Here is a 14,257-nt window from a genome sequence, read left to right on the forward strand (position 1 = left end):
TCTCTCCTGGAAGCTCCTTTGACTTTGGAGGAGCTTACTCGGGCTGTAGGGCAGATGTCTCCGGGAAAAACTCCTGGACTGGATGGCTTGCCTGCGGAATTTTTTAAAAGATTGTGGTCGGTGATTGGGCCTGATTTTTTTGAGGTGGTAAGAGAGTCTGTAAGGGACCACGAGCTGCCTCAGAGTTGCAGGAGAGCAGTAATTACACTCTTGCCAAAGAAAGGGGACTTAAAAGACCTAAAGAACTGGCGTCCGGTAGCATTGTTATGCACCGATTATAAGATTTTATCCAGAGCCATTGCAAATAGGCTCAGTGAGAGTTTATCTTACATAGTACACAAGGATCAGTCCTACTCTGTACCAGGCAGGATGATCTGCGATAACATTTTTTTTATCAGAGATGTGTTGTCTCTGTGAGTCTCTCAACATCAATCTGGGGGCACTCTCCATTGATCAAGAGAAAGCATTTGACCGAGTGCATCATGGGTACCTGTTCCAGACCTTGGCTGCTTTTGGCTTTGGACCTTCTTTTATGGATCTAATAAAGGCCATGTATAATAAAATAACAAGCCTGGTGAAGGTGAACAATGTTCTTAGCAATCCCATAACAATTTTGCGAGGGATTCGCCAGGGCTGTCCACTGTCAGGGATGCTTTATACCCTAGCAATCGAGCCCTTGCTGTGCATGGTAAGACGGAAAATTACCAGCATGGTTTTCACTGCTGTTCAGCCTGCACACAGGGTACAGGTGTCCGCTTACGCTGATGACATCACAATGTTTATAAAAGACCAACAGGATGTGGATGCCATTGGTGAAAGTTTAGAGGTCTTTCAAAAAGCCTCTAATGCTAAGGTGAACTGGGGGAAATGTGAAGCATTCCTGGCAGGGCGGTGGGAGAGGGGTCGCCCCCCCACTGCTTCCCCAGCCCCTGCAGTGGGGCAGGGAAGGCTTGAAGGTGCTGGGTGTCTTCCTAGGGAGTAAGCAGAGCATGCTGAAAAACTGGGAGGGGATGCTGGACAGGATCAAGGCGCGGCTGACAAAGTGGAGATGGTTACTACCACAGATGTCATTCAGGGGGAGGGTGTTGGTGATAAACAACCTGGTGGCCTCCATGCTGTGGCATAGACTTTCCTGCCTGGATCCTCCCCCAGGACTACTGAAAGGGATTCAGTCAGAGTTGCTGTCCTTTTTTTGGGGCGGGAACCACTGGCTGCGCCCAGCAATACTGTATTTGCCTGTGGAGGAGGGGGGGCAGGGTCTGGTCGACGTCTGCAGCAGAGTGGCGGCTTTTAGGCTACAGGCGGCCAAGAGACTGCTGTATACTGCTGAGCTGAGCTGGGGGCCAGGAGCCTTCTTTTTCCTGAGGAAGGTGGGGGGTTTGGGCTGTGATTGGCAGCTTTTCAGAATGGACATTTCCAGGCTCCGCACAGAGGGGCTCCCTGGTTTTTACTGCAGCATGCTCAAGGCTTGGGGGCTGCTGAAGGTAGAGGGGCGGGAGGAAGCAGTCACAAGGGACTCTGTGCTCCAGGAGTGTCTGTTTTTTAATCCCCTCTTTCCTGAAGCGGCGTTACAGTCTGGACTGTCCCTCCACACCTTTGCTAGAGGTGGGGTAATAAGACTCATCCATCTTCTGGACATTCAGAACAGGCGCTGGAAAACTGCTGTGGAGTTGGCAAGGGATCTGGGTGTCCACTTGTTAGGAGATGTGACAGGTTGCTGGGCGGCCTGGCCAGTTGTATTCATCCTCGCGTGCGGGAGGTGGTGGAGGAGGCACTGGCTAGAGGTGGTTTGACTGGCTCAGAAGTTTTGTGTCCTGAACTTTGGATACAACCTTCAGTCCAGCCCACTCAAGGACCTTTCCTGGGGGGGAGGGCCTGGGGGGTGGTCTGTGTCCGGGAGGCGCCGAGGAAGCTGCTGTATCAGTGGTGTGTGAAAGTGACACACGCAGCTTCTCTCGCGTCTCTGCCTGCCTCGAAGTGGGCGGAAAGGTTCGCTGTTGCGGGCAATTTGAGTCCTGCATGGAGGACTCTGTACAAGCCTCCTTTGCAGAAGAGGTCAGGGGATCTGCAGTGGCGAATACTCCACAGGACAGTTTCCACAGGCCGTTTCCTGAACCGAGTTGATCCGGGTATCAGCCAGAATTGTATATTCTGTGGTCAGGAGGAGACTGTAGAACATTTATTTCTAGACTGTCCCAGACTGGTAGCACTGTTTCAGTTTTTAAAGAATTTACTGCACTCACTGGGGGTTGAATTTGGGGAATGTCTATTTATCTATAGTATGACTTACTCAAAGAATATGAGGGGGAAAATTCAGATGGTCAATTTTGTGTTGGGCCAGGCCAAATTGGCCATATGGGTGACCCGGAAGCACCAGCTAAGGGGAGCAGGCCCAACAGAGGTGTTAATGTGGTTGCGGTTTCTGCTCCGAGCAAGGATACGGCTGGAGTTTGAGTATTATCTGCTGATGAATGATTTGCCTGTGTTCAAGGATAAGTGGTGTTTTCAGCAGGTCCTGTGTGCAGTAGTGGGCAATACACTAGAATTGAAGGTTTGAATAGGAGACACGGGGATAGTGGTGTTAGTTTTAAGTTTTTTCTGTGTGTGGGACTGGAGTTGGTTTCTTTTTTTTCTGTTTGGTTGGGGTTTTGTTTTGATTAAGACTGTGTGATTAATAATAAACGGGGTTTTAAAAGTCAAAGTCTCTCTCTCTCTCTCTCTCTCTCTCTCTCTCTCTCTCTCTCTCTCTCTCTCATTCTCTCTCTCTCTCTCTCTCCCTCTCTCCCTCTCATTCTCATTCTCTCATTCTCTCTCTCTCTCGCTCTCTCATTCTCTCTCTCTCTCTCTCCTTCCCTCCTTCCCTCCTTCCCTCCCTCTCTCTCTCTCGCTCTCTCTCTTTCTCATTCTCTCATTCTCTCTCTCTCTCTCATTCTCTCTCTCTCTCTCTCTCGCTCTCTCATTTTCTCTCTCTCTCTCTCTCTCTCCCATCGCACTTCCGCTTCATAAAGCGTTCATTCTGTTCAGGGGGTGGGGGGGCTCTCATTTAAATATTTTTTTGAAATCTCAAGACAGACGAAAAAGGGGGAGCATAACAGGGGCCTTACACGAGACTCCGACAGGCCGCTGGCTACAGCGTCGTCCGTCCGTCAGTCAGACCGTACCGACCGTGGCACAAAGGCGCTGTCGCACAGCGCTTCACGGGGAGCGTTCCACAGAAACAATACCACTTCCTGAGGAAACACCATGAAGGGAGGAAGAAAGACGCTTTGGCAACGGGAGCACAAAAGCGCCCTGAACGTTCAGTGTGTGAAGGCGACGGGACACGCTTAAACTGCGCTGGTCTCTGGCCCGAGAGATATCCTGATGCAGCACCTACCTACCAATTCTTCTGATATCACACAAAACATTGGCAGTCAAAAAAAATGTGAAATTTAAGTATGCCCTTTAAGGCCTCTCCATCTCTCACACTGGCTCTTATGTGGTGCTATTTGACATTATTACAATGGGACTTTATACTGTAATGAATGGCCAATGTTCTGCCTAGTCATTTCTTTGGACCGCACCAGTGGGTAAGCATAGCATGTTAATAGCCTGACCTGCTGTGGCATGCAAAAATTACTCCCACACCTGGTAAACTACCGGGTAAACTGCTTAATGCAGTCAAATGCTGCCATCTCTCTGTAAATAACCATCCTTATGATACGCAAGTTGTGTGTGTGTGTGTGTGTGTGCATGAGTATGCGTGTCTGTGTCTGTACGTGTGTGTGTGCATGCGAGTATGTGTGTCTGTGTTTATACGTGTGTGTGTGTGTGTGTGTGAGTATGTGCGTCTGTGTCTGTATGCGTGTGTGCGCGCGAGTATGTGTGTCTGTGTGTATATGTGTGTGTGTGTGCGCAAGTATGTGTGTCTGTGTTCGTACGTGTGTGTGTGAGTATGTGTGTCTGTGTCTGTACATGTGAGTGTGTGTGTCTGTACGTGTGAGTGTGTCTGTGTGTGTGTGTGTGTGTGTGTATGTGTGTGTGTGTGTGTATGTGTGTGTGTGTGTGTCTGTACGTGTGTGTGAGTATGTGTGTCTGTCTGTACGTGTGTGTGTGTGTGTGTGTGTGTGTGTGTGTGTGTGTGTATGTGTGTGTGTGTGTGTGAGTGTGTGTGTGTGTCTGTACGTGTGTGTGTGAGTATGTGTGTCTGTGTCTGTACGTGTGTGTGAGTGTGTGAGTATGTGTGTCTGTGTGTGTGTGTGTGAGTATGTGTGTCTGTGTCTGTACGTGTGAGTGTGCGTGTGTGTATGTGTGTCTGTGTCTGTACGTGTGAGTGTGCGTGTGTGTATGTGTGTCTGTGTCTGTATATGTGTGTGTGTGCGTGTGTGTTTTCCCCTCCCCGTTTTGCTTCTCTAGCTTCCCTACATAGCGCCCATATCTGAGCAGTTAGAAGCGTCTGCAGTAGATAAGGGCATCGAGGCAGAGCAGCAGATCCCCGCCATTTCATTTGCGCGAGGATAAAAGCCATTGGGTTTTATGGCTCTTTTGGGTGCGGACCGGGAGAGGGGAAGAGCGAGACAGAACCCAAAGCTGAATAAATCCCACAAGATTGGATCTGGGCTGCACAGCTGCCGGGAATCACATATTCACCCTTTTTTACTTTGGAGAGCGTTTATTTACTAAGGTTGGCTGGCCAGAGACACCTCTTTAATTTCCTCTGGGAAAACGCCGGTGAGAAACACTGACCCCCGCAGGACAGGAGAGGCCTCGCGGGGGGGGGGGGAGATGTGCGTGTGGAGAGGGAGGGGCCGTTCGGCGGCTCTCAGATCCCGTGCACCCGAGGCCCCCTACCTTGGCGTCCGCACTGACGGGAGCGGAGAAGACGTACTCCAGGAGGAAGACGATGGCGAAGGCCGGGTGCTTCACCATCTCCTTCAGCTGCAGACGGCTGCGCAGGGCCAGGACCTGAGGGGCGGGCGAGCTGGAAGGAGGGAGGGAGGGAGAGAGAGAGAGAGAGAGAGAGCTTCAGAGCGGGCTAGGGGTACACAAACCCCCTTTACTTGTTCCATTTCCACAGTCACACTCTCCTAGATTCACTTAGAGTCTTTCGGGAGGGCAGGGATTCCTGGTTTCACATTTTACGGAAAGCCTTCGCACTGATAAACTGAAGCATTAACGAGCGGCAGTTGGGCTTGCATCCGCGCTCACACATCAAAGCCCGTCGCACAGCCGTGTTCGAAACGCACCGAGGACTGCGAAACAAGGTCGGGCAAACAAGTTTCTCGACAGTCTCCGCATTGCCCCAAGAGACGGGAACTGACAAGTGCTTCTACACCGCGTGGCAGCGGAGTAGCATGTTTGCTTCCCAGGTAACGGCATAATTGCCAGCTACGTGCTTCTATTCATAACGCCGCTTTCGAACGCGGCAATACCGACGGGGCCGACCCAAGAATTCTCTCTCTCTCCGTCCGTTCCGAAAAACGCAAGAGAGCGCGGGGCGGTCGCGCGAGAACGAGGAAACGCATCACGGGTAATTTATTACGCTCCAGCAGGACAATCGCTCTTTAGTACGAAACGTCTAATAATAGTTTCTGCCACCGCCGCTGATGCAGCGGTGCTTTTCGCAGCCACGGTAACGGCTGGTCCAAAAAAAAAAAAAAAAATGAAGTGCTTCTGAAATGCATTGTTTGCTGCTGGAAGGTGGTACAAACTTACGGCTATGATTGTTCTAGTGCTATGTGCTGCGTTGTGCACGTTGTGTATATAGCTCCCTTACGGATTACTTTTTCTCCCCCACTCTTTGGGCACACAGGGGAAATTTGCTAAGACCGCGGCAAATCACCGAGATTGTCGAAAAATGCACCTGTGGGGTGTTTTTTTCTCCCCCCCATAAACTCGACGTCGAGCAAATACGATCGAAACAGTGGAGCTGCGGGTGGCTTGGCAAAAAGGCACAAAGGTATAAACCATATAATGAGGGGCTCGTAACACCCGTGAGGGGAAGCAGCCGTCTGCATTGCAGGCCAGCCGTGTGCGCGACGAAATACGACACAATAAGCGCGCAGCACAAGCGGACAGTGAAGAGAACATATTGGCCATAATTACGCGCACCAGGAGCCGGTGCGTGTAGTTACGGCCAATTTGTTTCACCTTACATGGGTCACACGCCATGTTGTCATCCATTATTACACGGACGTCTCACAACAAACGGGTCCGAATGAAACCGGTCTGGTAGCTAACGTCTGCGTTTTTAAAAAAACGCTACGTGCAACCTCCCAGAGTTTTCGCGCTTCGGAATAGCAAGACTTGAAAAGGAGCAGCGATGCACGACGGCTGCATAGCAGGCATCATTTCTGAGCGTGGCCGAAACACCCACGGGACAGCACCTGACCAGAAACACGTCAATAAGCATTAGTCCTGGATCCAGATCCTGGAAATGGAAAACATGTCACATTTAAATTAAGCCACTGCTTTGCAAATGAACGAAGCATACCGATATATATTACTTAAAACACACTTCCCAGGAGAGGTTTAAGTGGTTTTATTTAGAAATACACGACACCTGTAAAACATTGTGTATAGTTATTTGTTTAATGGCGCCACTTTGTTATTCATCTTTATTTGACAATGGCTTAAGGTCGATTCATTGCACTATGCATATTTTTCACTGACATTAATGGACTTTTTCTGCAGCCCTTTTAAATGTTTTTGTTTTTTTTAAGTGAAAAATAAAATGCATGCAGGCCAATTGATATAGCTTTACCATTATTCATTCATAAAGCTGGACATGTGCTTCTGGCCAAGAGCCCAGTTCCCTAACAAATGATGCACTGAACTAAGACTGTCTCTTAATATCATAGAGAAAAGCTAGGCCCTCTGCCAATGAAGGTCACGGAAGTAAATAAGTAAATAAATAAAAATACCACAGTGCTAGCGTTAAAATGTAAATGTAAAGTTAAGCACAGCTGTACACATGTAGAGCCATGGTAGTCATGCATGAACTGAAACCAGCAATCCAGGCATGCGTTACGTTCGTGCAGCAGCACTCATGCATAAACAACGTTAGCAGCACAGAGTAGCGTAGCTGTTGTTGTATCCTTGCCCGCACTTTTAGGAATCAGGTGTTTTTAAGAGGAGAGGAATTTCGTCCTTACTGCATGGCAGTGGGCTCTCCCTCTCCCTCCCCCCCGTGGTGTGCCCTCCCTGCCCTGTGAGATGAGGCAGGGAGAGCAGAGAGATTTGGGGGCACGGGCAGGTGCGGGGAGGGGGTCACGCACCTGAGCCTGCTGAGGGAGCCCCGTCTGAAGCTGCCGCTCCGGCCCCTGCCCCCCTCCGCCTCCGGCTCCACCACCACCACCTGCGGCCTCTCCAGGAACCCCCAGCCGTTGTGCACCCCCACGTGCAGCCTCCGCTCCTGAATCACCACCGAGTTCCCGTCCGGATGCCAGTTCTTCTGTGGACAGACACGAGCAGGAGAGAGGGAGAGCAAGGGTTAGGGAGAGAGGGGGGGGGGATAGAGAGAGAGGAAAAGGGAGAGGAGGGAGACAGAGAGAAAGACAGAGAAACAGTGAGAGAGACAGAGATGGACAGGGAGAGATGAGAGAGAAAGAGAGAGGGTTTGGTAGGAAAGGGGGGTGAGGGACAGTGAGGGAGGACTTGTTACTTCAAGACAAAGGGAAGAAAAACTCCACATTTTCACATTTGTTGCAGCCCCATAGGCTACTTTAAGACCTTGCTGTGCACTGGACTAATTGTGCCATAAACACAACATAACTTCCTGCAGAAAACACTTTCCAACCACAAAAAAAAAAACCAGATACACCAAACAGTGGAAGTATGGCCAAGAGTGGCCAAGGAATGAAATCTGACTCCAAAATAATGTTTTAACCTCTCCTCTGTGCTAGCAGTTATACGTAGAAGAAGACTGCAAGTGATCTGCCAGTTGAGTGGCTCTACACGGATGTGCCTCTGGCGTGTAAAGCCTGCATAAATACAATTGTGTTTCTCGCTGTGGCATTCGTGCACAGGCAAGTGACTACGGGGTGCAGGTATCCTGAGTTCCGTGTGCATGTTAGTCAAACTGTAATGCATAAATGAATAAATGAATTTATTGTACAGTGTTTTCAATAATGGCAATATACAATGGTGCAAAATGTGTGAGTAGTGGACTGACTATATGCAAATGGCACACGGGAGACCATGCTGACAGGTCTCCTCGAACCATTCCACTTGTCTCCTTATACACCCAAGGATTATGTTTTTTTAAAAACCCAAGATATCAAATAAAGACACAATCATTATAAAACAGTACATTATAGATCCTGCCTGTCCAGTCTCTTCAAGCCTATCCAACAGCGTACACGTTTGTGAGTACAGCTGGGTGCTGACCGGTTCACTTTCGAATGGAGTTCCAAGATCTTTAGTCCATTCCCACTGTACACCATTAAAGACGCCAACTTAAGGCTTATATAATGCCGATCCGGTAGAATGTCTTTTCATCAAACCCCGCCGACTCCCTGTCGGCTCAGTGAACACAGTCTCTTCCTTTGGGGGTCTGATAAGAGGCGCACTTCTCTAAAACCACTCCGCAAAATCATATCACATTTCAAGATGAGAACGTGTTTTTTTTTTTTTCATCCCTCCTATGAAAAGCGCAGCCCACTGATTTATCCGTTATTTCATATTTAGGCCAACAGAAACCGACACGGTTTTCCAGCGTATACACTCACAGCTTGTATTCTCTGCATTTGCATAGTATTCATAACCCCTGTGCACCAAAGCCCACACAGAGAAGCATAACTGAGTAGTTACCATGACTATCACAGGTAATAAAAATGAATAAATAAATACACAATGTCCCACGGTGGCGCGTATTTTCAGATCACCTCCGTGACTGTGCGCAGGACGTCACGACGGCCCGTCCTCCGTGCTTTCAGGGCGCGTTACGGGCTGTTTAAACTCAAAGCGACGGCTCGGCGTTTACCGTAAAACATCGGCGGTTTCGTTACCGGGGAGACGCAAACGACGCATCCGTGAACAGGCTCCGGGCGAATAGAGCAGCGATCTAACGGAGGCCGTCTCTGAGACCGCCAGCCAGCGCTGCTCCTTCTGTTCCCCGGCTTCCATTATGCCCAATCTAAACCCAGCTCCACGTCCTCCCACTTCTCCCCAATCCAATTAGCGCATCAGCTGTGCGTCCGTATTTAAAAAGGCAGCCGGAGAGAAGATGCCGTGTGTATCCCTCTCCCAGAACTATTCGAATCACAATAAGCACATCTGATGCACTTCTTCAAGGCATATTTAAGATGAGAGAACCGAAGGAGATGTAATGAAATGTGCATGTAAACAGGACAATTAGATTCATATTCATAGAGTCACATGAACAGCATGATGAATTATGGAATATATACTTTGTGACACAATTACTAGAGTTAAGATGCACCGCTATCACACACTGTAACAGAGGAAGAGCACCCTGTAACACAGGAAGAGCACACTGTAACATAGGAAAGGCACCCTGTAACACAGGAAGAGCACACTGTAACACAGGAAGAACACCCTGTAACACAGGAAGGGCACCCTGTAACACAGGAAGAACACACTGTAACACAGGAAGAGCACTGTAACACAGGAAGAATACACTGTAACACAGGAAGAGCATACTGTAACATAGGAAGGGCACACTGTAACACAGGAAGAACACTGTAACACAGGAAGATCACACTGTAACACAGGAAGAGCACACTGTAACATAGGAAGGGCACACTGTAACACAGGAAGAACACTGTAACACAGGAAGATCACACTGTAACACAGGAATATCACACTGTAACACAGGAAGAGCACACTGTAACACAGGAAGGGCACACTGTAACACAGGAAGGGCACCCTGTAACACAGGAAGAGCACACTGTAACATAGGAAGGGCACCCTGTAACACAGGAAGAGCACACTGTAACACAGGAAGGGCACCCTGTAACACAGGAAGAACACACTGTAACACAGGAAGAGCACATGCATCCTCTGACAGCCATGCAGCCAGCCACTTTTCACTCCATCCCATGTACTGTACACAGTTAGTAGGTACAACCCAGGGCAACTCTCAGTGACCAATTATGTGGCACAGTCAGCACAGCCACAGTAGAAATGGGATTCTTAATGAGGGTACATCACTGTGCTGAGAGCGGTGCTTTAACTGGATACACCACATGGGAGCACCCCCATCTGCACAAACACAGTGGACGGACCCATCAGGACAATGTGGGTAGATGTAAAATGCCTGACCTGAATACTGACAAAGCCATGTGCCAACCGACTGGCAGAGTACCCACTATTCAGCTTGAGCTCCTGGAGCCTTCACAGTGCTACTGAGGACACACAAGAATTTGGCTTTTGTTTCAGCCCTGTAGCATCGTGGTTTTGGCTCCTTTCTCAGGGAAATGCTGTAACATGTGCTCGAGATTTCGACTTCAGCCTAACATCCCTTGTCTACAGCCCCGGTTCTCTCCAACATACAGATTTGTTCCCTCGCTTTCCACAGATAAATAGCTAGCATCACGGCTGGTGTCGAGACCAGGCAATTTTTGGCGTGCAAAGGGCAGCTAGAGTAGGTAATTTCAAACAAGTTATAGTTGAAACAATCTCTCAAACAGAAGGGCGGACTAAATGACTTCACAAAGATGACAGAGGAGACTATATTTTCGTTAGTCATGTAATAATGGACAAACTGCTCAAGCTGCTTGTCAGTCAAGCAGTAATAACTAAACTTTTCAGGATAATTACTTCACTGTGCGTGAGTGGTTGCCAAACACATCCCTTACATCAGATTTCTTCCTAATGAAAAAAAAAGCCTTTTGGGAATTCTTTTTGTGATGAAATCCCTAAAACAAAAAAAAACCTTCCATTACACACTATACATTTAGATGTACAGATGTCTTGAATTTAAGATAAACACACATTCAACTTAAATGTTACTGTGAAACAGCAGTTTTTGCGAATACTCTGATAAGCATATAGACCAGTTTTTGCCCGGTAAATGAAATGACAGGACAGCCTATAGGCCTACACACAGCACAAACGACATCTGGGCAGGAGCTGTCCATGGTGCTGACGTCACAAGTTTTGTTTGGGAACTGGACTACTCTGAGGCCCCACGTTCAAAAGAGTGCTGCTAATACATGAAAATCAAATGTAAAGGGTTTTCACAAACAGCATTACGCTTCGTTTTTTAAAAGCCCTTCTTCAAAGTATATAGTTAATGGTTTGAAATGTATTCATTTTGGTAATGTTAAACAACAGATAAGATGTGTTTGTTAAGCAACTTTCTTAGTATTATTTTCATGCTGAAGAGCAAAGTCTAGTGCTTCCATTCACACTTTAACTGAAACTACAAGGAGAGACTTTAAATTTTAATACAATTGTTGGGAGAGTTACAATACAATTTGAATAGACTGATGAAGTGATACATGAATCTTCAGCATTCTTCCACAGCTTAAACTACACATTTGAAATGAAAGGATCCTTTTGAAATGCAAATGAACTGGATAAATGTATGAATATGAAAGTAAAGAGCCCCTTTGGAACATAACTGTGGTAAATGAAGAGAAACTGAAAACTGTCCAATGTTAATGTTTATTTTCTGTTCTTGCATAAAGTAAATGTAACACAACAACTTAAATTTACAGGCCAACAATTACATTATAGTATAAAGCAACATATTTCATCGAAGTATGTCATAACAATGGCTATTACAGCATGTGTTTAAGGAGGCACACGCTTTAATAACAGAAAATTTGCCGATTCATTGTAGCTGGCACAAGCCTGCCCTCTGTGCTATATAATGTCAAGTGATATTTACTTAACAAGCATATTGGTATTTGCATTCATTAAGGAAACAGTCTGCAAGGGCAGACTTATTTTGTGGTTTTGTCTTTCAGAAACAGGTAATCAGGCATAAAAAAATGTAATTCCGGGCATTCTGATGAAAGTATAAGCCTACATAAAAATAAATAAATATGCAAACCAATTTATTATGACCGTCAAGACATTGAAACGCTGTACATAATTTCTCGAAAGGCATGAAAAGTAGGTTGCAAAAGTGAAGCAGACATCAGCTTTATATATTTAAAAATTAAATGACCCCCTCCCCCCCACCACCAATTTCTCAATCGAAAAAGAAAAATTGGAATGTGCTTTGCTTTCAGGTACATGCAGGTATAACATGTGAAGCTGTAGAAATATTAAGCACATTAAACTGTAATATGAGCTACTGTGAAATGTGCAATATTTTTTTAAAATCTTGCCTGTAATATTAATACTCAAAAAAGCTTCATTAACCAAGGCAGTGGCACATAAATGCATACTCCAATGTAGCTCTGAGGTCTGTAAACACTATTTGAAAACTAGCTACTGCACCAAAAAAAAAGAATTCCTCATAGAGATTAGTTCAAGTAAAATGTGGAACACTTGATTTACATATTTAATCTTAGTGCAATTACTGAAATTGCCCATGAGCTCCATTAGTTGATGTATGTTGTTGGCGTTGCTTTTTAAACATTTTAAAGACCTAATATTTAACCTTACATTTTACACAAAAGATGGAAAGTAAAAAAAAAATATACAATTAAATCAACACCAAACAGTACATGAATATCAAGTAGCTAATATATAATATCCTGATTATAATAATATGCTGAAGTTACCACTAGGGAAAAACACAAGTTATAACAAGGATCAGGGCTACCCTTCACCATGAGAACGGCTTCAGGCTCTGAACAGTGCGAAGTGGGATACACAGTATCATCCATCAAGAAGTAAAGCAAGCCTCCAGTTATTTGAACGATGAAAGGGGTGTAAATCTATTTGGTGCTCCGTGTTCCAGAACGTCCAATAGACCTTCAACAATGTTTAGATCTGGAGATTGGGAGGCCATGGATGGTGTTGGACTTCATCCTGGTGTTCTTGCAACCCCTCTTAAATTTCCTTAGCAGTGTGTACGGGGGGGGGGGGGGTTGTTATCTTAGAGAACGGGAGAAACATCCAGAAGGAACAGTGTTTAACCATAGAGTGCAGAGTGCACCTGATCAAGAAAAAGGGTTTCCTTGGCCATTATATGCAATTGTCGGACCCAATGAGTGCCACAAGATGGCTACCCAAGCATTACAGATCCACCGCCATGTCTAAAAGTTGGCAATAGATGTTTTGAGTAGAGCGCTCCCTTTGCCTTTCTCTGTAGGAAAAAAAAGAGGGAAAAAAAACTCATCAGATGATATTTCCTCTTCCCACTGCTCTGAAGAGTTTGTGCTCCATACAGCAGGTCACACACCTTCACGCATTAGCCTTGCATGCAAGGTTTCCTAATGGTTGCGTAAATACCAGCTTTGTGAAGTGAACGACGTGCCTTTTTTGTTCAGACCGGGTCCCGGTGGTGTCGACTCATTTTTGTGGTCATTTCTGAGACCCATTGGTTTCTTTACCAACTATCCTTTTCAGTGGCTATCGACCTCCGTCAAAAAGAGCTTCGACTTGTGACCTCTGTTCCTCATCGCCAATGCAGTTTGCTCAGGTTTGGCATATGTTTTCGTAATTTTCATCAATGTTCCACCATTTTTGGTGATTGATGCACCTGCAATTTAGGCCACCCACGCTTTGGCCTCTTTGACACCATTTGTATCTGTGTCATGTTGCTCTGGAATATCACATATGAAAGCACTGTTTCTCAGACCTATTCTATTTCATAGCTGAGGGACACTGCTAATTGCCATGCAACCTAACCAGACTCACCTGTGTAGTTGCCTTTGCAAATGTGATTTAGTCACTTGAAAGGTAAAGTCCTTTCTCACATGGTGCTTCCATTACACTCATTTGTCAAACCCTAGTATTTCTCATAAATATATTGCAGGTCCATGGCGTGCTTTTCACTGACATTTATTTCAGCACAACATGCAGCAATACAAGTAGGTCTCCAGCATATAATAATGGGTTTATATGACTGACATTACAAATCATGAGCTGGTCACCAGAGGAACATTTCAAGAACTTTAAAGAACAGCAATGCGCTCCCTGCAAGGAATATTGAATCCATAAATAACGAAAATAGTAATCAGGTAAGTGACAAGCCATATGACAAGTTCCAAAAAAAAATATATATATTAAAAATCATTTATATCTACTGGAGATGTGATGCCACTGCCTACCTAGTCCAGTGTGGTAGCGTACACACTAGCAGTGGCTGTCAATTCAGGGGAGGTCATGCATTAAGAGGGCATTCAGTTCAGAA

At 46.2% G+C, this 14,257-nt stretch overlaps 1 protein-coding gene across 6 annotated transcripts in view; it reads right to left on the bottom strand.

The window, feature by feature from the left end:
* nphp4 (nephronophthisis 4) overlaps nt 1–14,257 on the bottom strand; it is a 154,725-nt gene that overhangs the window by 81,452 nt on the left and 59,016 nt on the right. For 5 of the 6 annotated variants that reach the window (XM_064297732.1, XM_064297733.1, XM_064297730.1 and 2 more), the window contains 2 exons: nt 7,257–7,432; nt 4,831–4,960 (listed from right to left, as the gene is read on the bottom strand). In XM_064297732.1, coding sequence (XP_064153802.1) covers nt 4,831–4,960; nt 7,257–7,432 — 306 coding nt within the window. The remainder of the gene's footprint in view (nt 1–4,830; nt 4,961–7,256; nt 7,433–14,257) is intronic. The other variant, XM_064297731.1, reaches the window with a different exon arrangement.

Source organism: Anguilla rostrata, chromosome 11, assembly GCF_018555375.3.
Source record: "Anguilla rostrata isolate EN2019 chromosome 11, ASM1855537v3, whole genome shotgun sequence".
Lineage (NCBI taxonomy): Eukaryota > Metazoa > Chordata > Actinopteri > Anguilliformes > Anguillidae > Anguilla > Anguilla rostrata.